At 40.1% G+C, this 28,000-nt stretch overlaps 2 protein-coding genes and 1 long non-coding RNA gene across 14 annotated transcripts; 2 read left to right on the top strand and 1 right to left on the bottom strand.

Moving 5' to 3' along the window:
* Positions 1–8: 8 nt before the first annotated feature.
* Positions 9–4,861, bottom strand: rabac1 (Rab acceptor 1 (prenylated)). Of its 2 annotated transcripts, none has more exons than XM_037784169.1 (6): positions 4,732–4,861; positions 3,070–3,205; positions 2,585–2,797; positions 2,235–2,332; positions 1,675–1,776; positions 9–990 (listed from the first exon to the last, which is right to left on the bottom strand). In XM_037784169.1, the coding sequence occupies exons 2-6, from the start codon at positions 3,189–3,191 to the stop codon at positions 902–904; spliced, it is 624 nt and encodes a 207-aa protein (XP_037640097.1). In that variant the 5' UTR covers positions 3,192–3,205; positions 4,732–4,861; the 3' UTR covers positions 9–901. The 2 variants fall into 2 exon arrangements, with proteins under 2 accessions (XP_037640097.1, XP_037640098.1); XM_037784170.1 differs by having other exon boundaries at positions 3,070–3,202; positions 4,732–4,837.
* On the top strand, positions 4,831–27,642 carry dedd1 (death effector domain-containing 1). 11 transcript variants are annotated; one of them, XR_005208775.1, is made up of 10 exons: positions 4,903–5,044; positions 6,575–6,787; positions 7,130–7,245; positions 7,640–8,148; positions 9,231–9,359; positions 10,485–10,625; positions 22,077–22,451; positions 22,768–22,868; positions 26,860–26,910; positions 27,569–27,636. XR_005208775.1 is itself a non-coding variant. In XM_037784167.1 (8 exons), exons 4-8 carry the CDS (start codon positions 7,674–7,676, stop codon positions 22,779–22,781), a joined length of 1,134 nt encoding a protein of 377 aa, XP_037640095.1. In that variant the 5' UTR covers positions 4,903–5,044; positions 6,575–6,787; positions 7,130–7,245; positions 7,640–7,673; the 3' UTR covers positions 22,782–24,068. The 11 variants fall into 11 exon arrangements, 4 of the variants coding, with proteins under 4 accessions (XP_037640093.1, XP_037640094.1, XP_037640095.1 ...); XR_005208770.1 differs by having other exon boundaries at positions 22,077–22,868; positions 27,569–27,642; XR_005208772.1 differs by lacking the exons at positions 26,860–26,910; positions 27,569–27,636 and adding an exon at positions 24,627–25,699.
* LOC119496682 lies at positions 14,112–15,760 on the top strand. The gene is made up of 2 exons (XR_005208777.1): positions 14,112–14,254; positions 14,302–15,760. It is a non-coding gene; the product is annotated as an uncharacterized LOC119496682 (long non-coding RNA).
* Positions 27,643–28,000: the final 358 nt, after the last annotated feature.

The raw sequence follows: 28,000 nt of genomic DNA, 5'->3' as shown, positions 1-28,000 counted from the left end.
TATGAAGCTATCTTTACACCAGGGGTTTATTGCACTTCCAAAATGCCATTTAAATACAAAAACACCCAACTTACATCAAAATCTAAACATATGAATAATGAATTTCAAAAAAAGAAATATTTCATGTTTACAAAATGACCTTCAGATATGAATGCTGTAAGCAGAGCTGATAAATAATATGCATACAGTCACCAAAGTACCATATTATCCCCAATATAAAACATTAATATGTACTGATGTTTAAATATGTCTTCTCATCAATCTATGTTCAGTACCCTAGCTGAGACACCAAATTTGTTGAATAGTTTTCTTTGTGCATTATTATTATTATTATAAGAGGCATATTTTTAAAGCTTTAAATGTCACTTTTCCTTTAGAAAATTAATCTTTTTTTTAATAGCAGTTTAGAATTACAAACATTGCATTCACTGTATCCATTATCCATTAAAGCAGCAATCTTGTCAGATGGTTTGGACACAGAAGCTATTTCTGAAGATATCAACAGCACAGAGATGAATGAGTTGAAAGATATGTCACTGACTGTATAAGGGGTATTACAGGGAGCGAGAGGCTATTTGACACAAACCAGAGGCATCCAAGGTATAACATATGTAGCGAAAGGCATATCATCATGTATCATAATGTGTTTAAATACTTATTAACAGATCAATCATTTGTGCATATGGCAAGTTATGTGTATGAATGACTAAAAGGCAATACAGTCTGTAACAACAACTACCTTAGAGACAAGACACTATAATACAGGGAATACAGGACACATATGTAGCTAAGGAACAGATCGAGGAGCAGTTCTTCCTCAACCCCTCTGTGCTGTTGTGATTACAGGGTCAAAGCGGTGACTGATCGTCGACCGGCGCCCGCTGAGGGTTCAGCCCGCTCCTCACACGGGCTCCATGAGGAGCTCTTCCATGTCGGATCCCTCCAGCTCGCGGAACGCAGCGTGTGTGCCAATCACAAACAGCGTCGCTCCTGAGAGGAAAATGGAAAAGGGGAATGTGAAGGGAAAAACAATGAGGAAGAAGGTTTTTCTTAGGCAGAGAGTGTCCATATGCCTTCACAATATGGCTCTTTTCACAGCAGCCATTTTGACATTTCATTGCAGGGTGAACACAGGTGTAATTAATAACACTAATTATGGCCCTGATCTATTGAGGTGTGCCAGAGCCCTGGTATTGTGCATGCAGGCTCACTGGCTGTGACACACTAAATAGAACGGGACCATAATTCATTTGATCAATTACACCTGTGTTTACCCTGCGATGACATGTCAAAACGGCTGCTGTGAAAAGGGCACATTATATTAAGGTAATTTAGCTGACACACTTACACATAGACTTTCATTGAATGTAACAGTAGAATATGATTTAATATCACAAAAAAAACCAAAGCAGTTACAGTGCTCTGACGAGCATTGCAACAAATATTGCTGCATGTTCAGAATAATAATGAATGGCAAGAACAATTAATGTGGTTTGGCTCTGTACCCGGACCTGTTCACACTGTTCTTGTCAATTCTAGTTTTAACAGTTTTAGTCCTATTTTACGTATGTGTATGTTTTTAAATGTGCATTGTCTGTTAGATGTGGAGCACCGTCAAAAGAGAATTTCCGTTGCTTTGTGACAGACAATAACGTTTATCTCATCTTATCTTACCCAGAACCCAAAAGACTGCAGCTCCAGCTCCGGCCAGCCAGAACACAGGTAGAGAAACAGCTCCAGCCAGACCCATCTGGTGAGGGACAGTCAGCTCCCTGCCTAGTTGACAAAAAAATTACAGATTTAATGCCACTGATTACAAGTATTTTAGTGCTGACTGTAGCAGGTCTGGTTAAGTTGACTGGTAATAAATATAAAAGTTCAAGGATTTTCTAACACTAGCCGTAGACATGCATTTAATCTTTAATAAATTAACTTGTTTCTTTATCTGTCAAAATCACAGAGAGGTAACATGCAACCATTTAATTTCCATTCACATAGAAAAACAAGTTGACAAGCTGCTAAAACAAACCTACAATTACAAAATGAATCGCATATTTTCAAAACTAATGTTTCAAATATTTTACCAAATCTGGGGAGGCTTGATTTATCTTAGCAGACACGCACAAACACAAAGGTTCATATTAGAATATGGTTCCAGTGTGTCTGGGGATTTCAGGAATTCACAATATTTAGCAGGTAAACAATTAATGGAATTGTATCTCAGCTCTACTCACCGAAGAGAGACAATTTGGACTCCAGGGACTTGAGGTGAATTATGTAGAAGGCACCAACGAACACAGCCAAGGCAATCAGTAGCATGGGAGAGCTGATACTGAGGAGAAGAAACAACAGCATACCAATTGGTGTTACTTACATGTAGTGCAGCATTTTTAGATTTAGTTTAGTCTTAGATGACTTTATAATCTTATCTTACGCAGCTTGTTCTGTTTCTATTTTCTAATATACCCAGTGTTCCTGTGTGTACTGGGTACAGACTGTGTGAGTAAGAGCTGGGCAGAAGGAAGAATATAAACATTCTCACTGACGAAACCAACACAAATGATTTCCTCTTTGTTGGCCTTACATGCAGTAGAGGATGAGACCCATGAAGATGAAGGTATAGTTGCTGTTGAAAGTGTCCACGTTTTTCACCACCCTCTGACACACCTCCCCAAAGTTGCGGGGTTTCGAAAACTTGCGTTGATCCACGAAGCTGGCCCAAGGTCGAATGGACAATCGACGCCTGTCGACCCACTCTTTAGCCATACTGACTGAGAAGCCTTTGGGGAGCCAGAGCCTATGAAATAAAAAACAGAACTGAATACATAGAGAAGTATTGAGAAATTCGTAAACAAGCCTACAGAGACTAGTTGTAGACTGTAAGTACCCATAAAGGCCCTTGCATATCAGTTGTGGGACTATTTTGTATCATTTGTCTGCATTGTAGACTATTAAACAACACACTTCAGTGTACTTCCACAGGGTTGAAGGGAAGAAATCTGAGCAAAATAGAATCACAAGCCGTCATGATAATAGCATTATCACTAAAAATAATATATAGGTTTTTACTTTGACAAGATCCCAGCTCCACCTGTGCCAGTAGGATGAGCATCCTCAGCACCGAACAGATCTCCAGCCTTGCTGTCCATGTCTACGAGACAGTTCTCCCCTGATGGAGCTCCAGATGGCATCTACACACTGTCTGCTGCAAGGCAATAGTAATAACACAAACATACAATTGAATACCTTTTGAATTTTGTTTCTAACTTTTCTTCTTTTTCATCTGCAAAGTTAGGTAGGCGTGTAGCAGATGCTTTTAAGTAGCCAGAGGTAGTGTTGGGTATAAACAAACAAAGGCTTTTATCGAAAACTTGTTTTATACTTTATACTTATTCTAAAGCTTCATTTGGTCATTGAACTGCTGGTATCTAATAATGTCAAACAAAACCAGCACTACTGCTGACACACTTACTGGATCAATCTGTTCTCTCTTTATGAGATGATTGATCAAGTCCAATTCAGTCAATAACTCGTCACCAAACACCAAACATTTTCTGGTTGTAGCGTCACAAAGGTGAAGAGGCTGATTGCCTTATACATTTCAGTAAATTGAAATCAGTACTGATAGTTATTAATTATGAATGATTGTTAGGTGGAGTTGAATTTGAAGTGTCATGAAAAAGACAGTGCCACAATATTTAAGATAAGATAAGATAAGATATTCCTTTATTAGTCCCGCAGTGGGGAAATTTGCAGTGTACAGCAGCAAAGAGGATAGTGCAAAAAACAAGAAGCATCAGCTAACACAGTAAAAAAAAGAGCTAAACAAAGTGTAACAAAATATGAACCATTTAAATAGAAGGAAGTATAAAAATAGGAGCAGTATATACAGTATTGACAATAAACAGACTATTATCAAAATTGCACAAGTGGAAAATGATATATATTATTATTATTATTATTATAAATATTATTATTATTATAAATTATATATATTATTATTATAAATTATACTATTATTATTATTATTATTATTATATGATATATATTATTATTATTATATGATATATATTATTATTATAAATTATGTATATTATTATAAATTATATATATATATATATTACTATTATTATAAATTATATATATTGTTATTATTATTATTATAAATTATATATATTATTATTTCACATGAAATGTAAGAATTGCTATTTCATAAGCAAGTGTAAGTAGTTAGTATCTATTTGTTCATAACAGCAGTTAGATGCCTATACTTCCCATCCAGGTAGAATAATAACAAAGAGACTTTCGCTTTAGCTTATAGCTACAGAGCAGTATCAGTGCAGTGTCTGGATAATGGAACATTTTAGTCAACAAAGGGCTTGGTCACTGCCACATCACTAAAATCACAAGACACTCAAGATGCCAGCATACATCCGGATATAAAGTGTTCAATAAGAAGTGAACATGTATAAAGCGTTACTAAAATGCTGTACATTATGTATAGTTAAACAGTGACGCTAAATAAAAACAATGTGTAGCAAAGACAACTTTGCTGGTTGTTTAAAAGAGTGTCACAGCTAACGTTAGCTTCTCTGCTAACGTTCATGTCCACTAACGTCATCCAGGCAGATTATTATTATTACAGAGTTATTACATCAAGATGCTGACAACACGCCGGTTTCGGTGGATGTTTCACATGAATAGAAAGAAGAGCAGATTAAGTATACTTACAGCAGAAGTTTGATGGGACTGCCTCAGACCCTGTTTGTTGCTGTTCAGATTCACGGATGTGATGTGGATGTTATTTAACTTCCTGTTGCCTAGGTGACCAACACCGCCACCTAGTGATGGACAACAGGGGGAAGGGACTGTAGGTGATGTACTTCGGTAAGGTTCAAACTTCCTGGATCAATAACTCATAACAGAAACGTTGTTAAAATACAAACAACGGCTCTTTCTAGCCGAGGTAAGGTAGACAACGAGCTACAACTTCATTTTAACACATAACATTGGTCTCTATGTGCAGCCGGCGGTGAGACGAGTGGTCAGGGACCGTCTACAAAATGCATAACCATGAAAAGAGAAAAATATTCAATAACTTCAGTATTATACAGTTTAGTACCACCAAAATTACATCACACATGAATGATCTCCTCGTAGTTGTACTACAACATTTAGTTTGGAAAAATATGCTTTTGCATAATTTTGGTGATTTTTTAAAGGGAAAAATATGCAATAACTTCAGTATTATGCAGTGTAGTACCACCAAAATCCCTTCACACATCAATGGTCTCTTCCTGATTATACTTATTAAATTAATTAAGACATTTTGATGGCACTACACTTTATAAAAGTGAAGTTATTGAATATTCTTCCCATTAAAAATTCACCAAAATTATGCAAAAGCATATTTTTTTCCAAACTAAGTGTTGTAGTACAGTGTAGTACCACCAAAATAACTTCACACATCAATGATCTCCTCGTAGTTGTAGTACAATGTTCTTTTGCACTTTGTTGCAATGTTCTTGAATGTTTATGTAAAGCACTTTGAATTGCCCTGTTGCTGAAATGTGCTATACAAATAAAGCTGCCTTGCCTTAAAGGTCCCATATTGTAAAAAGTGAGATTTCCATGTCTTTTATATTATAAAGCAGGTGTAAGTGCTTTATAAATACTGTTAAACTATCAAAACGCTCAATATACGGAGGAATACACACAGCCAGTATTCAGAAATTGTGCGTTTGAAACAAGCCGTTTTTTTTTCTGTCCATTTGTGATGTCACAAATATACAGTATTTAGATAAATACACGTTTTTAAGCATAAACATTCTAAATGTGTCCCAGTTTATTTCCTGTTGCAGTGTATGTAAATAATATCAGCTGACAGGAAGTAAATATGGATCCAAACTGTTGCCTAGCAACGCAATTCCGCTGCAATTCCATTGAAATGCACTAAAACGGAGCGTTTCAGACAGAGGGTGAATACAGGTATATTCAGACAGAAAGTATGAGGGAAATAAAGGCATGTAAACATGTTCTAGTAGAAACACAAAATACAAGTATGAACATGAAAATGAACACGATATGGGACCTTTAAGATGTATGTCTTTTACATGTTTTTAGATGTGTTTATGTAAGAGTTTAAGATAAGATAAGATAAAATAAGATGAACCTTTATTAATCTCCGGAGGGAAATTCAGGTGTCAAAGCAGCAACATCAGCAAACAGAGTGAAACACAGGAGAGGTAAAGGTATACAAAAAATATAAAAACAATAATAGAGATATAAAAGATACACAGTGAATAGGTGAACATAGTGTGTGCAATCCGTCAATAAATAAATGTAGTATGTGCAATAAATAAATGTAATATGTACATATGTGCAGTCTATAAAGTGGTATAAAGGATGTATAGTGTAAAGTAAGTGTAAAGTGCACCATGTATATGTACATGAAGGCGATATGTAATGGGGGAAAAAAACTGGTACGACTTTTACTTTATTTTTTTTCAGCAATACAGCTGTGACTATACAATGAAAAACAGCAGACTTGGGATCGGTTGTCTTTTTTTCCCAGTTGTGCAAATTGAATAAGAAGCTCTCAGAGACAAACTGACTGCAGACCAGTGAACGTAAAAACGTGACATGACGTCATCACGCTATAGCAAGCAGAGTGCGCTGTGATTGGTCAGTTCCTCTGTGTTATTGTGCTGCTGTCAGTGCTGCACTGTGCTGCTGTGGGAGTTGCCAGACCATCCGACGCTTAATGTCCAGGAACACCAGTTTTCAGGTACATTAAATGTTTAAATATCGCTTTCAGAACGCATTGAACACTTTTATACACGCTTGTATTTACATTATCATTATAATATCACCCAGGATCTCCCATTAAAGGCCCGTGTTGTAGCTAAGACAACGTTCATAGCCAAGAAGTAATAACAGTTAATGTACATTCACGGTTAATATACATTATCACCAATACATTATACCTTTCTGTCCATGGTGAACGGTAGAGCTGTTATATATGTCATAATACACCAGGTTTGGCGTTAGTTTTTAATGTGAGTTGGTTCATTTTAGCTAAACAGCTAAAGTGCATTTTTGTTTATGTGTTTTTTTTTTTCTCCCTCAGAGAAACGTGATGACGTCACGAGCCAAGGAATTAATTTGTTCCAACGTGTTTGCTGCTGCTGCTGCAGTTTGAGGAACGCCTTGCTTGTCTCTCTCTTTGGTTTCCAGCTGATTTAAGTAAGATATTCTTTGAAAACGACGACAACAAAGGCACATTCACTGCTGATAAAACTTTGCATTGCATGCTTCCAGACAGACTCGAGCTGACACCATAAACAGGTAGGACTGCTGAGCTTTGCTAAAAACAGACTTTGAATATGTAAAACTAGGCTAGAGAGTGTGTGTGTGTGTTGCTGCTGGTTGTTGCTAACAGCTAGTTTACTATGAATGTTACCTTGCTGGTTTGGCTGCTATTTGTCGAGTACAGCTTAACATTATTTGTATTTGTGGTTTGGATGCCTCATGACTAGACTAGACACAAACCATATGCTGTTATTGCCCAACTTTGTGGTTGGAGTGTCAGAGTTTTACATGTCTAATGCAATGCTTGTATCTTTGTGTTTTGACACAGGTGGGAAGGTGGAGCAGGGTTATAGGCAAGACCCATGGCTGCAGTGCATCACCCAGGGTGCCCACTCAGGGACTCACTTTACTGGGATGAAACAGACTGCCTGAACTACTATGGGATGTTGTCTCTCCATGAGGTCTTTGAAGTAGTTGGTTGTCAGCTGACAGAGACTGACATTGAAGTGTTGTCATTCCTTCTGGATGAAACCTGTCCTGCACCACACCCTCTTGACCCGACGGGTTGGACAGTTGAGCCCTGTGGGGATGATCCAGATGACTTGGGCGTGTCTCCAAGTCCTGAGCTTCTAAGAGCCTGGATGCGCTTAAAGCCTCAGGGCTACCACCATCCCTTAGTGCCCTCATATAAGCCAAAGAGTGGCCTCGAGCTGTTGTTGGAGCTGGAGAGACGAGGATACCTCAGCGATGGCAACCTGGAGCCACTACTGCAACTACTGAGAGTCCTCACTCGTCATGACCTGCTGCCTATAGTGTCCCACAAGAAAAGGAGGACAGGTGAGGATGAATCACAGGGGTGCTCATTATCAGGTTTTGAGATTATGTTAGGTTTGCCTCTCTATATCACTGTATATTCACACAGAAATTCCCCAATACTGCTGTAAAGAAGATCCGCCGTTACGCCGGTTTTGCTTTTTTTACACTGAACCAAACTACGGCAGCCCAGTGTGTGTGATTTTTTTAGATAGCACGCCGGGATCACAGGAGGAAAAGAGGCGTGGCGTTTAACACAACAACGTCGACGTCTAGTGTATGTGCATGTAGTCCTGCCGTGCCGGCTGTCCCTTTTACACAGACATCGACTCGGCTCTGTGACTTCCTCTGCTGACGGCTCAGCGGTGGAACAACTCTGTCCCCCCATTCTGTCTCCGTATCTTTCATACAGAACAGCGAAGCAGATTACGTCGAAACAGTCCCGCCTTGAACAGGCTATTTAAAAGAGGCTATAGGGGTTATAGACCTTTTCACACAGCTTGCTAGATTCATGTAACAGGAGAGACTTCAGACAGCAGGTCCAGAAGGCTGGAAAAATGGGAAGGGAACAATAAGCTGCGTGTAGGCAGGTAAACAATCATACCTCATATAATAATAAAAAGAGAGAAGTAAAAGTAAATATATAAATAGCAGTTTCAGTGACCACATCCATGTACATATACCAAACATAATTGTAATAATAGTGATAAATAACGACAAAGATAAATACATCCCACATCCTGGATGTTGTTCCCTCTCCATTTTTCCACTCTATGCTGAATCAGTTCCCAACTAGGGGAGGTTATTTAAGAGGATGTGAGTCTCAGATCTGTTTGGCTCGAAACGAGTCGAAACGTTAGTCTTTTAATAAAGTTTACTGCCTTAAATCCGTGTGCTCCAGTGTGCTTTGGACCTGCTCTCTGAAGTCTCTCCTGTTACAAGATTGCCCTACTCTGTGAGCACCGGACAGGCCTACTATTTCTTGTGAGGGCGGTTGAAGTGCATTTAACCTCCCTTCTTCAGCCTGCTAGAACATGTCAGGATACAGTAACAGCATTCCTGTCCTCGTAGCCCGATAATTACTAATATATGTTTTTGTTTTTCAGTATCTCCAGAGAGAATTGGACAGAGATTTGAAACAGAGAACAGGCAGTTGGTGTGCGCCTCTGGAATGCAACACAGCCATAGACAGACAGAAACACCTCTTCCATATTTCGCACAGCAATTGAGAACTGGTAAGTTCACTGTAGCATAGTATTTAAGTCCCGGATGTATAGGACTGTGTATTCACAAACCTGTTCTTTCTTTAACTGGGAATGTTGGTATTGGTAGTGGTAGAAGAAGTATATCTACACAAAACGTTTTTATGAGGTGAAACCATTAGCTATTAATGTAAAACTATTAATGCCGCACAGTAAAATCATCATCTCGGGACCTCTTCATTCCCTGTCCTGCATTCAAATTTTGACTGCAAGTGAAGAGTGAAAGAAAGGTATTATCAGCACAATGTACTTAAATTTACATAACGTCTGTTCAAGGTGGAACAATCAATTCTAATATGATGCTGGATAGTTTAATGAATAATGCATTATATTTAAATTGTTATATGCTATGAGTAAAATCTGAATCTGCACCGTAACCAGTAACATTTCTCTGTCAGGTAAATGTAGTACTACAATGTTTTCCTCTGAAGTAGTAGTACAAAGTAACTAGTATACAGCGGAGCTATTTAGTGATATTTTCAAGTGGTTTGGGGGACTTTTGTAAGTTATCTCGGGGTACAATGAGTCAGAATAGTAACATAATTCAATATTTTTCATATCTGAACATCGTAATAAATCTATAGGTCTTAGGGGCCCCCAGGCCCAGGCTGCCTATCTTGCCGGTAAACAGTAAAGTCTGCCCCTGGTGTTTTTACTCGCTAACCAGAGTGTATTTCACCAGTGTTTCTGACCGTGACTAGCCACAACTGGGGGGTGTGATGCAACTATATCATGGCAGGTGTATTGCTCAGGACCCAAGGAAGCACAGTGTCAAGTGTGAGGTTGTTTGTGTGAACGGGCACTGCACTAGATTGAGTTGAAATGGTTTTCCTCAGGTCAAAATTCTAATACACTGAGTTATAGGCTAAAGTCTGATTTTGGTGTCTGGTTACATACCATACGCTTGTGGTGAACCTTCCATGGGGGAAAGAATGGATTTTTGATCAGATATCAGCAGAAATTGATAAACATCGAGCAATTAACATACAGGAACAGAAATAAAACAGGACAACAGCAAATCCCGCACAAATAAACCCCATCCATACTCAATTCTTATTGTCCGAATTCCACAATCTAATTCCATGTATGTTCTTTCAGGTACTAACCCTCCTATGCCTGGGCCATCCGCTAGGAGGAAGAGGAAGAAGAGGGGAAATGGCTGGAGCCGCAGGCCCAAGAAACCAAGCAGACAGGGCCCGCCACTGCCTCCGCCACCACAACCACATAAAGCGTCCTGCAGTAAGTGCAGCCCCTGCATTCTTAACCTGTCTCTCTTTTAGCTTTTCATCTCTTGCTTTCCTATCTTCATCCTGCCATTGTCTCTTACATATTATATTGCTGTCTTTTCGTTAATCGTATAAGCTCCAATTTCATTTACAATCTATTAACACCACATTTCCTGTTTTGTCTCCCTCATTCTGATGTTGTTTGCCTATGCTGAACCTCAGCTTCAGTTAAGGAGTTTGCATACCAAGTCTGAATTTTTTTATTTTCATTTTTTATGCCTCTGCGCTGGCGACAGCGGCATGAGGAGACATGAGGTTTTCGGGTTGTCGGTCCGTCCGTACGTATCATTCTTGTGAACGTGCTATCTCAGGAACGCCTGGAGGGAATTTCTTCAAATTTGGTACAAATGTCCGCTTGGACTCAAAGATGAACTGATTAGAAGTTGGTGGTCATATGTCAAGGTCACTGTGACCTCACAAAACACGCTTTTAGCCATAGCTCAAGAATTTATTTGCTAGTTATGACAATTTCACACAGATGTCTAACAGTGTAAAATGATGAAGTGATGTCATTTTGGACAGACATGCATGTAAACTGCAACTTGACTGGTTGGCGGAGGCATCCAAGCACAAAGCGGTAACTCTAGTTTTAAACTATCATCCCAAAAATGCTTAAGGCACAGAAACCTTGCGCCTCCAATGTTTTTTAACTCCTTGCGAAAATGTGCGTTACAAAGCAATGACTCAACTGTGTTTATTTGCTCTCTTTTACGGAGAAAGACATGTAAAGAGCAGGGAGAAAGAATTTACTAACACACTTCAAAAGAACCAAACTAATTACTATAATCCAGTTCACCCTAAATACCAGCTGGCAATACACAAGCCACACTAACCCTGTCAGACAAGCGTACAGTGGAGGGAGTTTGTCTACAAAATGTCGACATACTTTGACTGTTAAAGCATACTTGGACTTTTAAATAGCTTCTGAACTGCACAGAATCAAAATGAAGGATACCTTTGCCAGGTGTGCCAGTGTTTTAGAAAAGTATAAAGTATAGTAATTATAAAATCTGTCTCTGCTACATAGGCCACAACTTTATTGTGGATTACAGTATGGTGATGAGGTTTTTGTGTTAGCACTTGTACCAGACTTACTTGTTAGCGATGCTACAATTATATTTTGGTCCTTAAACTAAATTTCATCATAACACCAGAAAGTCTTTATTCACTGTCTGCAGCGGATGCGGACTAAGCATCTCAAACACCGCAAAAATTCAGCAGAAAATGATTCACAACAATTGATTCAACTGTTGCACACAGAAACATTTTTTATTTCACTTCCCTTTCAGTTGATTGACGTCTTCTTCATGCTCAAGTGGTTTCACGTGGTGTTTTCATTGTCACGCTCTGACTATGTTTAGACTTACAGTATCTCCTTAACTGTCTTAATTAAACATGCAACATCGGGGGGGGATTTTGTCGCCCTATCCACTTCTCCATCTTTTCCCCTCATTTCACCTTTTCTCTAACCCATCGGACTATGTTCAGCTGCTACTATTGATAAGAGCGCAGACTGGTAGGTTGTCACATCCTTTTTGTCTGCTCTTATACTGAAAAAAGTTGTCCAGTCACCACTAGATGCAACCCTTGTTCTGCTTTATTGCCCAACTTGATACAAAGTTGTCACAAGAGTCAGCTGTCAAACCTCATGTATATTCCTGAGAAATTTCTTTTGAGCAGTTGTTTGAAGCAATCTAACTCCACTGGAAAGCTGCACTATATAATCCATAATCAATGTCCTGTTCCACGTTTCCACTATTGCCTGCCTTTTAATCAAGCAATGCTAGTTTCTCTCAGCACATTAAGATAACACTAACATCAATTGCCTTTTTGTGTGAATTGTGCTTAGTCATTCTTAAACATTTCTTTTGGACGTCCATCATTGCCTGTTGGTCAGATATACTTATTACAACAAAAGACTGATGATTCTGACTTGATTTAAAAAAAAAAAAAAAAAAAAATCATCTACCAATGAAGACAGCCCTTCTTAGCTATTCAGGATGCGTGATGTGCCTGTGACTATAAACCTGTCGCTGTCTTGACTCCACATTTCCACCAGGTTGACTCAGGATTGTGACTCAGTTCGAGTAACCTAAAGACACAATGGATCACGGAGACAGAGAGGGAGACTGAGGAACAAAACAAAAAAAGTCTGTCCCTCCACTCAGTCCATACATACTGCTGTGTGCGTGATCAACTCAGTCATGCGCTCTCTCACAAGTCTGGGCCGATGCCTAAGGTAAAAGAGGCTCTCCCCCCTTGTTACAACAGGGGTTGTTGCTGCCAGTTTGCTCTGTATTCGCTGCTTGTGTATCATAATGTAGCTGCCCCCTACCCTATCCCCCTCAGGAAACCTAATTTGCTCCTCAAAAAAAATCATCCTGTAATGTTCTTTAGTGTTGTGCACTGTGGATGATTCCTTATCTATTGCTTACAAGGGTTGTTGGTGTCAGTGTTTCACAGAACTCAGAGTCCTCAGCAGTAAGCCTCAAATATTTCCAAAACGTTTTCAGCCGATTTCTCAACTTGATTTTTCAACAAAAATCTCTGGACAACTTTATTTGATCTCACTTAAACCACAATAATGGGGATATAATGTAGAGAGAGTCTATTTTAAATTCCCTGATATTCTCTGCGGATAATATTAGAGCTTGACACATTTTCACAAACATGGCCAACTAACTGCGTCTATGTCTTGGCAGGGCTGTCTGTGTTGTCCCTATAAATGCACAGGTGTTGACATTGACACTAATTTCTGTTAAAACAATTACATGACTGTAAAGTAAGTTGATGGAAGCCCAGCAATAATTGTCAGTATTTGTTACCCAGTTAGCATTTGAGACCCAAGATCACTTCTATAGTTGTGCAGTCATATGACGATAGAAACACACAAGTTAATGATATTATTTGTATTGTGTTGTATACTGTAACAAAAAAGAAAATAAGCTATCTTAAATGTGTCTGATGTTGCAGAAAACATTGCTGATTATAATGAGGACCAATCTTCATCAGCCAGGTTAAAGGATTCACAATTTCACATTTTCCAATCTGAATCTTGCATTTTCTTAAAGGAACAGTGTGTAACATTTCGGGGATCTATCGGCAGAAATGGAATATAATATTAATAAGTATGTTTTCTTTAGTGTATAATCACCTGAAAATAAGACCTGAGTCGTTGTGTTTTCGTTACCTTATGGTCCGTGTCCACCAAAGCATTTTATTCCCAGCTGAAAACGCCACTTGCTCTTTGTGGTTAGGCTATTTGTCCCGCCCCTCCTCCACTCTGATTGGACGGCTTGGTGATTAGTGACAGTGACCGTGAGTAGCGTAGCGTTTTATCAAAAGTTGAACTATTTCAACTCTCAGCAACCTGAAAAACATTTTTACCATAGCATAAATATGCAGCGCTCCCATTGCAAAGATTAAAAAAAATACACTGGTCTTAGAAAAAACGCTTTGGTCGACACGGCCCCTTACAATGAGCCGTTTATATCTACATAGGGAGCAGGTCCTCGGGTCCATGTTTCTACAGTAGCCTAGAATGGACAAACCACTGTGTTAACTTTTCCTGCTTGAGCCAGAGTTCATAGTTACACGCTCCGGAGTTAACCCCCATCACTCCACTCAAGCCCTTTACGTTTTCACGTCGGCCACTGTAGTTCTTCTACACGCAAGATGTCGCTAAATCCAACACACTGTTCCTTTTAAATGCTGTCAGTATACTTACTGCGACCTGCGGTCTGCCCACGTTAGAGGGTGGAGTTTGCAAGTTGTTTTACAGGACATGTCACGAGATAGAATCCTGGAGATTAAATTGGAGAGAAAGTCAATACAAGCGTTGGCTGTGCTCAAAGTTGCAATAGTAGTGGACTAGTAAAAAGTAGAGTAGGAACATTATTTAGGACTGGTCCTGATACCATTTACAGCAACAAAAAAACTAAATTGTGGTGTTGTATTTGGTGTTTATCTTTAGGTTTTCTGTAGTTAAGGATTGATTTAGCTTTATGGTTAGGCTTTGGGTGTTAGTGAAGGACAATGACTTAATACACTGAAGAGCTTAACTCGGAACAATAGAGCCCAGTCTCTAACCTGCAAAGACAAAATGAAAAATATGTTGGACATGTTTGTGACGGTGCCACTTTTCGCAGCTTGTGGGAAACCTTTTGGGGCCATCCTTTCCTCTCACACTATCTTCATTACAAGTGGTTGTAAGCATCTGCCTTCAGATTCAATCAATTCATACTGGCGAACTGAAACTTCACATATAAAGCCAGCTCTGGAGTCCCAAGTTGAAAGAAAAAAAAAAATGCTCATTTTGCACAGATCCTCGTCCTTTTTGTCAGGACTGGTCCCGTAATCCATTTTAAGAGAATCTAAAATGGCTGCCAACAGACAGCTGTTTCAAAAATGTCTCGTTGTAAACCTTTTACTCAAGCAGTTCTGAGGAAAATAACCCAACAGTGCTCTGCTGAGGGAAGCTCCTGCTGTATCTTATCTCTGTGCCCCGTGTGAGCCCTGGGTGTGCGTTTGTCAAGAGGGAGCAGAGATAGATAGGGCGGTTCAGTCCAATGCTGGCCCCTAGCTTTTAAACAGACCTCAAATACTCTTTCTTGTCATGATTCATCTCTCAGATCATTTTCACTGAAGTGTCTCAATTACATTCTGACAATGAAAACTGCTGTTACAAACAGCCCATAAGGTGTTTGTACCCTCAGCTCAGTAGTGGTTTTGTGCTATCTAAATGGGGTGCTTGTGAAGGCCCTTACCTGGTTTAACGGGCATATCTGATTAATGTTGTGGTTGTAGCTTAAATAATGGGTTGGTGAAGGTGAGGGTAAGGGGATTTGTCAAGGTAAGAGTAGTCCCAAGCACCCCACTTAGACACTACCATGTTATATCGTACAGTAAAGCTGAGCTGATTAACTTGTCAGTACCAACTATTGCCCTCACTCAGACCTCATTACAACTAAGAGTAGTGAGTGCTGTGCCATGCCTGCTTGATGTTGAAAAAAAAAACCCAACCCAGTCGACAGATGTCCAACCCACTTGTGCTTGTCTCTTTCTCTCTTTCTCTCCTTTCTCTGTGTTCGCAGTTCTAAACAGACCAACCTGTGTGTCAGGAAAACAGTATCCTTACACACAGTCAGAAGGAGAGAACGAGCTCTAAATGCTCAAACTACGCAAAAACGGTACAGAGAGTGATTTTTGTCTATGGGGGAAAAGAGAGAGCTCTGTCTGGCCGTCTCTCAATACTCCCCTAACTCTCCACTCTCTTGGTCAGTCATTCAGCAGAAAAACGGATCGATAAAGAGTTGAAGCTCTCCGTGCCAAGTGACTCCTCGTAAATGGGTACTTAAACTTTTTTTTTTTTTTGGAGGGGGGGTGGGGGTGGTGGGGGGGGATGAAGGAAGCCAGACGGGCTTGGTGTTTAAAGTGAGAAAATGAAAGCTGTGCCTCCTAATGTCCTGTCTAAGTGGATGTCTCTGTGTCTGATGAAGCGTGAAGTGCTCTGTAACCCTAACAAAATGACTATCATGGTGTTCCTGTGGTTTTAAATGGCCTTCTCCTCAGTGCCACTATCTCTACCTCCATCCTGCTCACTATGAAATGGGAAAGCAGAAAATGGAGGCCATCCATAAATACAGTAATTGCATGAAGGGCGGTTGTTTATCATAGCCACAGCCCTCGCACAGTGTAATGATCCAAAAGGTCGAACTGCTAACAGCGCTTTAACTTAATATTTCACTGAGTCTGCACTGAATATTGTGTAAGAGTGCAGAAAGTTAGGTGACACGCAGGTAAATAGATGCCCTGTGTGACATTTAGTGATAAATCGGAATACTGAAATGCTTAAACACATCCTGCCACGGCTGATTTGTCAATATGCTTTCGAGGATATTGTACAACAAAATGTTGTTTTGCAACATTGAGTCACAGTGAATGTGTTTTTGACACCGATTAACAGATTAAGGAACAAAGTGAAAACAAACCTGCACAAATTCATAGGTTATTGTGCTGAAAAATTAATCTTTGTCATAGTTCTCTGCAGCAGGTTTTTCCTCCAGGATTTCTCTGAATTTTGCTGCATTCAATTTAGCCTCTACGTTCTCGAGCAATACAGGGCCTGCTGCAGAGAAGCATCCCCACAGCGTCATGCTGCTACCACCACACACTCTATAGTGGGGATGGTTTATTTCTGTTGGTGAGCGGTGATCGGCTTGTGCCAAACGCAGAAGACAAAATTCAAAAAGGATTTCGGCTTTGTCAAAACCATAGACTGTATATAAAGATGGGCGACGCGTCTCCACTTCCTCCCACTGTACAAAAGTGAAGCCAAAATATCCCGGATGCCATCTTCAGATTTTGACATCATTTGAAGCCAGAGTCTGCGATGTAGTGATATGGTGGTTGGAGCTGCGGTGTTGAGGTCACACCCACACACCCACACACCTGAGTCAATCACAAGCCAAACACGGCCACAGCTTGTTAGCATGAGCCACCTAACGGCTGCGTCAGCACCACATCAGCCGTTTGGCTAGAAAGACACAACAAGTCACCATAATATCTCTATAACTACATGTATGATCAAATTGACACATGTTCTATTACACAGACCCGTGACGGATATGGAAAGTTAAAGGTAAGGCTGCACAATTAATCGAATATTAATCGCTATCACAATTTTGGCTTCCTACAATTTAAATGAACATGATCGACTGCGATATTGACGTTTAAAATGCGTGCTCCGCTCATAGAAAATTCTGCTGTATTTATCAAGCACTTCCTAAACTAACAGCTAGAGATGCACCGTCAGTCAGTAGCCAATAGAGGCCGGACAGTTTTCAGCAGTCTCATATTCATATATCCATTTTTTGCCGGTCACACACGTGCAGCCGCCACATGATGGTTTGACATCGGCACACAGCGGCACAGTCAGTAACATCTCACACACACACACACACGCACGCACGCACACACACACACACACACACACACACACACACACACACACACACACACACACACACACACAACATGACGTTGGTGTGGAATTTTTTCCAGCGTGAGTGAAGAAGAAACAAAGCTCTTAATCTGTAACAACTGCAAGTCTAAAATAAGCCATGGAGGAACAACGTTAAAACATTTGGAACAACTAATTTAATCAGACACTTATTATATTGTAATTTATTCCCATGATGCTGCTCAGAGTAATCACAGTGACAGGCTCGTCTGCCGACCACACGACACTGAAGGGCTGGTGGTGAGTATCGAGTATTGGCTGTTCAAATGTAATCTTGTAAAGTGAAGCTTTTGGTGAGTAACAGGACCTGTTTAACTTCCTAACACTAGCTCTAAGCAGCATATAATATATAATTAGATAGATATAAGATATAATTAGAACTACAAATGCCAAGAGTTTTTTAATCAAAGCAAATATTTAAATGAAATACAATAATTTGTTTCCCACTGATCTGAATTGTGTTTTTATGCAAATAACCATTATAGATGACAATAACAAAGTAAAAGGATAACATTGAGAGTTTTTGTTGGAATATAGCACAACATGGAAGTGAAAGCAGCATTGTTTTTTAAATGGAAAATTGCAATAAAAATATTTTTGACCCTAAAATCAATGAATAATCATGATCTCAATACTGATCAAAATAATCGTGCTTATCATTTTGGCCATAATCATGCAGCCCTAGTTAAAGGTACATCTCTCTCGTACGATTCCCGAGCCTCCGGCTACGCGACGCCTTCACTCAGAGCAGCTGTCAATCATGACGTCTCACCCCCTTTAGCATCAAATAACTAAAACCAAACTTACTTGAACATACATCAGCGTGATAAGAACTACCTAAAATGACAGAAACCATCTTTGGGAAAAAATGATTTGACATGTAGTGACATTGTACTTGGCCTATGTCCCATCCGCTAACATGAAGGGGGCGGGGTTAATGACCTGTACTGCAGCCAGCCACCATGAGGCGATTGAGATGTTTTGGCTTCACTATTTGGGAAGCTGTCATGTCGTCCATCTTTATATACAGTCTTTGGTCAAAACATAATAGCACCTTCAACTTTTGATTCAGAGATGTCTTGTAATTGTTTTTTTACAATACTGACTTCATCTGCACCTGTCTGTGCACAGAGTCTCCCATCTCAGCTCTTTCAGAGTTCCCATAAGCCTCTCGGTTGTTACACCAATGCGCAGTATTTAAGTACGGCATGCTCTGGGCACATTACCATATATGTTTCATTATTGATTTTACTGTACTGAAGGGTATTGTTGGAACTTTTCTGTACCCTTCCCCCAACCGATACTTTTGAGTGATCAGTCAGGAACAGTTGCCATTATGTTTGTAATGTTTGTCTTCATGATGCAGTTTTTGCCATGAAGTAGACGTACCGGCTGTTAGCAGTCCACTGTTAGTCAATGTCGTTAAACAATAAAACATGAACAAAAGGGGGATGAATACTTAGTATTGGCACTTTACATTCTCTGAGGACACTCGTGATCTATGGTGTGATAAAAGAATGTACTTGTATCTGTATGTATTGTTAATGGATTGACCTGAAGAAAGGTTATTACAGACTAATATTTAAGACATTGTAATAGAGACAGGGTTTAATAATTTGTGAAGTCACAATCAAATGTCTCATTCCTGTAAAATGTCAGTGTTTCATATCTTTGTACCATAATGCCTCTAGTCTATGGAAGAAAAACATTTCTGCCTTTTTTGTATGAGCAAACTTAAGTGTAAATTGAATAATCTCCATCTTCAAGTGTTATCCCCAACCCTGCATATTTTAAGCATTTCCTAAACCTCATCGATTAAGCGTCCCCGTTGATCCAGTCCTTTGTTTTTATAGTTATCTAATTACAGCCGCATGAAGCTTCAATGCAAATGCCAGTGTTTGGTTAGAAATGTTAAGACATGCAAAATCAATGCCTTAATTCAACATTTGCATTTCTAATGTTGACATTTTCCAAACTTTATCCCTCTGGAGTCTCGTGCCATTCCCCGTAGACCCCAAACAAAATATGAATGAAGAGGGGGTGAACGTGACTCTTGAGTTTTATCAGTGGGGTCTTAGCTGCCGTATTTAGTTACCCAGATACAGACCTTTAGAAGTGTTCAAGTTGGGTCTTTGGTGCTCTCTTGTAATGATTCTGTACTTTAACTGAGACTCCGGTCATTGTTGAGTCATGACCAGACATTCAACAGAAGACATATTCTGTTTTGTGCCAATATGCTTGTCACTCCTCTAAAAATAAGTGTTTCAGTTTACTTTAACATTCAAAGGCATTTTGATATTTCTCTGACACAGTGGGCTTCATGCAGCAACATTCCCCTAAATGTCTCTTAGATTTTCTCTTAATTTTCTGTTAAGAGAAAAAATAAGAGAAGTCAACTGTGCTCTTACCCAGGTGAGCTGAATGATGAATCCCACTTGATCATAAATTGGAGTGGTCCATTGTTTATTATTAGCATAGGTAATGCCTCCTAAACACTAAATAAGGGCAGCTGTTGTGCCATTTGAAAATACTCTTGCACATGCCCAAGAATTGGGACAGATACCACCAAAAAAGGGCTGGAAGAAGAAGAAGAAGAAGAAGAAGAAGAAAAAGAAGAACTTCAGCAGTAGTGAAATAGAGATACTGTTAAATAAACTTAAACAAAGTCAATATGTGATTTTCCAAAGTGTCAGTACCGGTGTTACAGGAAAATCAAAAAGCATCTGAGAGCAAGAACCATTATGATCAATGGACCAATAGTGTTTCTTTAATAATACAATCATTATAATTACTCTAAAACATATAATAATCTAAATTACTTTTATTTATTTGATTGTACGATATTCATGCGTTTATTATGATCCTCAAATTTAAACTTGCTTTATTTTGGACAAACACTTTGTGAACTGTAAAAACAAGATGTTTAAAAATAAGAAAACATTCGTAAATCCCAGAATCAATGGATACTAATAAAAATAGGAAGAAATCGTGGATACGAACAAAAATAAGAGTAAATTTGTTCTTTCATCACTTCCTGCATGAGGCCCATTGTTTATTCTGAGTGCAGTCTTTTTGTTTCATTATTACTATTTCACCTCATAAGTCCCTTTTTAAGCGTTTGACAGAGAGCAGCAAAGAGGTCTTGGTTGGTCTGGGTTTTGAATGCCTCGAGATGCAATTATGGCTCGAAAACTGTTTGGAAAAATGTTTCAACGCTCCTTTTGCAATGAGACATTGACGAGAATGTTTCTAGTGAAATGGATGTACTTGGTAGTAGGTACTGTTTACCTCTATTAAAGGGCTTTGAGTGGGAGGGAGGGATGGATTTTTGTTGCAGCAAAAGTCGTCAGCAGCTGGTTTCAACTGGAAGCTCTGGAATAATGACATGGGGGACGATCTCAGCGGTGCTCTTACTCAGTACAGTATGTATGTATCCTCTGATCTTTCTCGCTGCGCTGTTGCATGACCAGCAATCCTGTTACGGCGGAACCTCAGCAGCTATCTCGGCATTAAACATGTTCATCAGAATGAATCTGCCTTTTTCAAACACCGGGCTGGAACAGGAAGCAACTCCAGGGCTCGACACCGCTAAGTTGGTTTCATTACTGCCACCACGATATTTGCTCGGGGTGTCAAGTTAATTTCAATATATTCATTACTCTATAACCATGATTTATGTAGACTATACAGGATGTCACTGAAAATTATCATGCATCACAGACATTATTACATAAAGTGATGCACAGTAATTGCCTAGGAAGAAAAGCGACTACACTGCTGGTTCAGTTGCAGAGTATTTCTCTCAATGCTCCAAGCGATGTCAAACCGGTTGCAGCAGTATTAAGCACAAAAAATGCACACAGTCTGGTTGGTCTAGCTCCAGGGCCTCACATAATTAGCAGTTTGCTTTTCCCTGCGGCACCATTGTAACTGCACTTTTTGTCAAAAGAAATATCCTGAACTATTTCAGTGCACAATTAGTAGTCAATCTCCTTTTGGGAACTCTGTGTTCTTGATCCCCCTTTTTAAAATCCCTGCTTAATGTAATGTGCTAAATGAGGTGTATTTAATGATTTTGTCTTGTCCCTGTTTCTCTTCCCTCTGTTTTAATTTCATGACCCCTCCCTTTCCGTCTGTTACTGTACGTGGGCCTCTCTAATTTGACTGTTCACTTCTTTCCACTTTTTCCGTAACCTTTCCTCCTCTTTCCTCATCATCCCCTACTCTTCATTTTCTCTTTCCTCACTATATCTTTGCCTTTACCTCATCATTCTCTTTCTGGACCTCTACTCTCCCTATCATTATTTCACCCCTCAACTCTCCTCTACCACACCGTCACCCCTATTTTCCACCACTGCTTCCTCCTCCCTCTACCATTATCAGATATCCGCCTGCGTGTCCGGGCCGAATACCTGGAGCATGATTCGGCACTCCGCGAGGGCGTCTCGTCGGACAAACTGCAGCCCCTGGAGCGACAGTTTGAGTTGTTCAGCAAAGCCAGCTCGCTGCTTCGCGCCAGAGACCTGGGCTCCATCGTCTGCGAAATCAAGTTCACAGAGCTGGACAACCTCGAGGCCTTCTGGACCGACTACCTGAGCGGAGCTCTGCTGGAGGCCCTGAAGGGAGTCTTCATCACGGACTCCCTGAGGATGGCAGCCGGCACGGAGGGCGTCCGCCTGCTGATCAGCGTGGACCAGGATGACTACGAGGAGGGCCGAATAGTGCTGAGAGCTAGGAGAATGTTTTCATCTAGTAATGGTGGGGGCACAGAGACACACTGGGCTGTATAGGCTGATAAGACTCTTTGGGGTGTATTATATTAACTTTGAGAATGGAATGGTAGGGAATGAAATTGTTACAGTCAAATTTGCAAGCATTTGCAAGACTTCCTTTTCTAATTGCAATCCATGTAATAACCACTAGATGGCAGCTCTCACCATTGGTTTTGTTGTGTTCATAACCAGCCTTACATTTTCAGAAATTGTCAGTTTTTCGTTGAAACATTACCTTTTATTTGTAAAAGAAAACTGAATATTAATGGATCAATGTGCTTTCCTTTGGGATTCATGCACAGGTGCTACTTTGTAGGACACCAGGATGAAACAAGATGTATCAAGATTTGTCTTCTTAGTCTCAGTGAGAACAAGAGCAAGCAAGCCTGTGCCAAAAGAAGTGGTAAGCCCCTCATGACACTGTCAATCTTAAATAAATAAGATTAAGACAACAGATGTGCCATAAATGATAGAAAATACCACAAATGTCTTCACATGCTCAAGGTTGAGACTACACGGACATACATGTACACAGATAAAATGGGCCACAATCAGAACTTGTAATCAAGCAATTGTCGACCATTTCGTCCACTTTCATGCATAGACAGCGGGCGTTCAGATGCCAAGACGACAGACGACTGTTACCCAACGAAACATGCTTCACCGCTTGGTTTTCGTTGACTTGTTGGATTTGAAGAATAATGATAATATTAACTGGCACTTTTTTCTTTATTTAAACTAATTTAAAGGACAAAGAAACATGCCAAGAAAAGTTTCTGATCTTTAAAAAAATGTGCGAGAGAACTGAGCACAGATGGAAAAGTGGGCTTCTCTCAGTACAGATTGACCTTTGTGTCCAACTTTGGGAGAGCCGAGCCCACGCATATACACCTAGATAACCAACACTGGGATTGTCAGCCCTGTGTGCCACGATAACCCGACTTGTGATTGCTGTGGTCAGTGGATACGGCAGTTGCCAGTAGATGACAGCAGTGATTAGGGCTAGGCCTCAGCAGACCATGGAAGATTCATCATCCCAAGCTTGTCAACAGCAACCCGGATAATACAATGGTGGCTTGTGTCCAGGCTTCCAGCTAGGCCTCAGCAAGTGCTTCTCTCAGCAAGTAAAGCACAGGACAGTGCGTCGGTCAATAGAAGTGATGTTGGGGAGATCAAAATCAAAAGTGCACATCCCAGCTCCACTCAGCCCTGCTATGTAGGCCCAGTAGAGTGGCTCACGGACAGCTGTCTACTCACCCTGCTGGAACTAATGCCTGGACTCCACTCATAGCAGACGATCAATAAGGCCCCTCCTCTAAGTCCCTCCATACAGGCACGACTTAAGCAGGCCGACTCGCTACTGTCTGAAGCTCTGCAGGGCTCTGCAGGGACAGACGGGGAGGGACAATGGACATATTTCCATGTTTACTGAAACTGAATTTATTAAAATATGATTGTGTTATTCATAGGAGAAATAATGTAACTAATTCAGGGAAACATTTTTGTTAAAGAAAAAAATCTTTTGGTATGCCATTTCTTTTTGTGGAAATCTTTATATATGAGATATTATTTCTGGTGAATAATAAAGGTCTGATGTCCTTAAGCTGTTTTTTGCACATTGACCTTTATTGTACCAATAACTAAAATTATTACAATTGTAATCTTTGCTGCCCGTGTCGTGCAAGAGAAGAACACTCTGGAAACACGTCTTACGATTGCGTTACTCAATTTAAAAAAAAAAAAAACGTCACTCCTGCACAAAAAAACAAACATTTTCTAGACTGCTGTATACCAAGAGTACTATATATTGCACGAAAATATATATTATGTGCAGCACATGTTTTTCAGCTGTTTTTCCTGTAGGAAGTTGAAAAGAAGCCTTTTTATAAATCTAACTGAAACCCCTCAAACCGAACACCACTCCTGAAATAATGGTGATGATCATGATAACAATACTTTATTGTCAGATCAAGTCTGAATTTCTTGCACCACAGCAGCTCCATTTGCAACATCAACAAAGACAAAAATTGAAGACAAGAAGCAAGGCTACATTTAACATAACTCCCTCTGTCTTATCTTGAATCTCTTTGTCTCACATTTTGTTATAATGCTTGTTTTTTGTTATTTTTTCCTCAGTGTTCTGAATTGTCATTTTTCCCAGTCCTCCACCCTCCGTACCTGTATTAGTGGGAGTGTGCCCTCTTCCTGCCCCCAAACGCTCTGAAGAGGTCCATCGAATGCAGGTCACCATGGATCAGGTCCTTAATTATTTCTCCTTGCTCTAAAGCTGTCAGCACGATGAAAGCCAAGAATAGTGTGTGCTTCGAACATCTTATCAAACTACCCACCCTTGTGCTAGATTTTCTCCCTTGTGCCATTCACTTGCTTGAAGACCCAGTAATTACAGTATACGTAATAACACAAAACTGCTTGTTTTGCGTGATGAGCTGAATGATGAATGCTTTTTTTTGTCAGAAAAATTGCCTTTTCTTTGATCAATATTAAATGCAAACATTTACACTTAGAATTTCTGCAAATAATATGTAAAATATTTTCAGTTAAGATTATCTGTATGTTTTTTAGAAAAAAGTAATTTTCTCTCTGCAACATAATTCCCTATAGATGGCACCCTAAAATTATATTTTTAAAAAATCCTCAATCTCCCGTGAACAAACTGAACATTTAACAAACAGTAGTTATGTTTTTGACATTTAGCTGCCATTTTTATCCACAAAATAATAGTGAAACAGCTGATGTTGCCAAGGATCCTTAGCAAAACCAAAACGAGTGACACCTATAGTAAAATCTATTTTGTGGCTGCCTCTAAGCTATTAAATGGATTTTAAGGTGCTCTTCTTTTTTTTTTTTGAATACCTTCATAGCCTGGCTCCAGATTGCCAACATCCTTACAGCTTAAAGCCAGTCCAGTGCTTTCCTGTATGACATTATCCCTAATGTTCATGTAGCTCTGTGGTACACAGATTAGAGCATTTTATTCCTTACTTGTGTGAGGAGGAATATTTATACAAGGAATAGCAGAGATGAGTCGATATGTAGTTTATTTCAATGTAACATTAAGAAATGTTGTTTTTTTGTATACATACGTGCTGATTCTTTACGATGTTGAGCGAGTCTTCGACTTATTGCTGGACCTCCTCGGACATAATTAAGTCCTCTGATGTAGACCAACACAGTCCTCCAGCACATGAATAAATAATGTAAATGTCGGCTAAAGGGTACTTTGAAGAGTCACCTCATTTCAGTCGGAAATCTAAGCAAGCTCTCTGTAGAGGTGACTTTTTCTAATTAGTTCATAATGGCATTTTAGATCAGTGAAGGATCCTCAAAAATATGTGATATTAACACCCAAAGACGCATGGAAATGGAACTGATTTATTTTAATAACCAAAGTTTATATTAAAAGTTAATAAGGTATCTATTATCTTATTATATTTATTTAATCCATTGTGCACAGAAACCGCAGCCATCGATGCTATGCAACAAAGCTAAATTAATTGTAATTTTTATTGACGTTTCAGGGCTCATTCTTGTTGATTCAGCTCTGGTCTCAGATCTCTCATGTCTCTCTTGTTTTAAATATTTAGTGCACTGTTACTTCCCTGTCATTTGCTGACTTAAAGACACCATTATTAGGTCAGTTAAGAGCACTCTGACCACACCCACCCTTTAAAAAAAATGCTGCAGAGTGTACAAATGAAGTTTTATTATTGACTTGGCCATCATGGAGAACAATAAGCGGGACCAACCCTCGGGGAAAAAGCTGATAGGGCCGTTTCTACCCTGTTCAGAGTAGGGCTGTTTGATGGCCAGCTGAACTGCCCCAGGCCTGCCTTGGGGAAAACTGAGATTTTTGAAAGCCCAGTTCTCACCACACCCAGCCTTAGAGCAAGACCAGCGATGTGATGCCCACAGGGAGACCCAGGCACTCTGTCTGAGAAGTCTGCACAACTACAGAGATCCAACTCAAAGGCTGCTGCCGTGTTGCTCCTCTGAACAATGACTCCCTCTTGGATGACCCTGCCACTATGAGAGATTTGTTTGTCAAAGAAATTGGGCCGCATATCTGGAGCACTCAGGAACATTATACTCACAAATATCCAATGACGAGACACAAGCACAGCATCATCAACAAGTCCCACCCTTCTGTCCGACAGACTGCCCTCTCCCAGAGGAATCAGATCTCTGAAGGTCCTCACTGAGGCGTCCCCATCACACTCCTCAAACAACTGGACTGCAGCACCCTGGACCCAGCTCTACACCTACTGACATTTCTCAACCCTCTTATTTCATCTTGCTGTAAAACTGAAGAAAATCATGCTGAGGCTACTGCATCACTTGGTATGGCTATGACTGAACCTCCTCCCTCCTTCCAGGTATGTGTCTTCCAGAACAGGTCTGTGCAGAAAGTTTTTCACAATCTCCAAGTTAGTCTTTATGCTTAAAGGTGCTCTTTGTGATATTCAGAGCATTAATATAGCAGCAAACAACTATTTGCTATGTAAAGATATAGAGGAGTAATGTCTACCTGAGCAGAGAATGAAGTCACTCTTCCTCTGTGTGTGTTGTAATTCCAGCTTCTCTGTGCTTTGTTTACATAGCCGTACACAACAAACACACGGTAATGTGCGCCACATTACAATCAGCTGTTTGTTCGTGTCCCGTGTTCACAACATCACTGTACAAACGTAATAGTTTAAAACCCAACCATGTTGTTTTTTCCTAAACCTAACTATAGTGGTTTTATTGCCTGAACCTAAGCAGGTGTTTTTGTTTAATTCAAAACATTAAGCATGTGTGTACTGCGACCGAAAAGGGACGCAGAGGGGTCTGACAAAGTGTCAGTACATGACGAGTTAAGGGTGAGAACGCGTTGGACTTCCTCAATTAGTTTTAGCTAACCTTTAAGGTTGCTGGTTATCTGATTTTACTATCTTTGGACAGAGCCAAGCTTGCTGTTAGCCCGTTTCCAGTCTTTATACTAAGCTAACTGGCTGCTGGCTCTAATCTAATAATTACAGACATGAGCGTGGTATCGGATCAGAATTGTATTAATGCTTTAAAGAACACCTTCATTGTCCACAGCGACAGTGATCAAGGTAGAACAAGCCACAGCTGAAGGGATGTTTTGAGTCCGTCAGCCGCAGCGGACCCCAGGATCCTCCCATCTTCCCGGCCTGCTGCTGACCCTCGGAGCCCACACCCCATCACCACCGCCACAGTCACCCCTCCTCTGCAGCTTTGGCACAGCAGCAGCTTTCAGCCAATAGGCTCCCTTGATGCCTCGCCGATCTACATCCAGGTCAAGGATTCCACAGACGGGGTCAAAGATCCCGTTGCTATGGTGACGGAGCCAGGGCAGGACAGGGCAGCCTTGTGATGCAGTCAGCTGGGGACCAAACAACCAGGGGAAGCCGTGGTAAGACAGAAACAATGATGGAGCCAATATTGCAAATAATAAAACCGTATTGTTTTTTTAATGAATCGATCAGTTTCAACATGTGTTTTCACTTTCTA

This window comes from Sebastes umbrosus, chromosome 11, assembly GCF_015220745.1.
Source record: "Sebastes umbrosus isolate fSebUmb1 chromosome 11, fSebUmb1.pri, whole genome shotgun sequence".
Taxonomy (NCBI): Eukaryota; Metazoa; Chordata; class Actinopteri; order Perciformes; family Sebastidae; genus Sebastes; species Sebastes umbrosus.
The sequence above is the reverse complement of the archived record's forward strand: the minus strand, read 5'-3'. Positions and strand labels throughout refer to the sequence as shown.

Bases quoted from the DNA above. Each gene is read 5' to 3' on its own strand.
- rabac1 (XM_037784169.1), bottom strand. From the start codon at position 3,191: ATGCCATCTGGAGCTCCATCAGGGGAGAACTGTCTCGTAGACATGGAC. The intron at 2,333-2,584 runs GTAAGGCCAACA...TCTTCTCCTCAG, and splicing joins GGTCTCATCCTCTACTGCAT to TATCAGCTCTCCCATGCTAC. The intron at 991-1,674 runs GTAAGATAAGAT...TTTTCCTCTCAG, and splicing joins TGCAGTCTTTTGGGTTCTGG to GAGCGACGCTGTTTGTGATT.
- dedd1 (XM_037784165.1), top strand. From the start codon at position 7,674: ATGGCTGCAGTGCATCACCCAGGGTGCCCACTCAGGGACTCACTTTAC. The intron at 8,149-9,230 runs GTGAGGATGAAT...TTTGTTTTTCAG, and splicing joins CCACAAGAAAAGGAGGACAG to TATCTCCAGAGAGAATTGGA. The intron at 9,360-10,484 runs GTAAGTTCACTG...ATGTTCTTTCAG, and splicing joins CGCACAGCAATTGAGAACTG to GTACTAACCCTCCTATGCCT.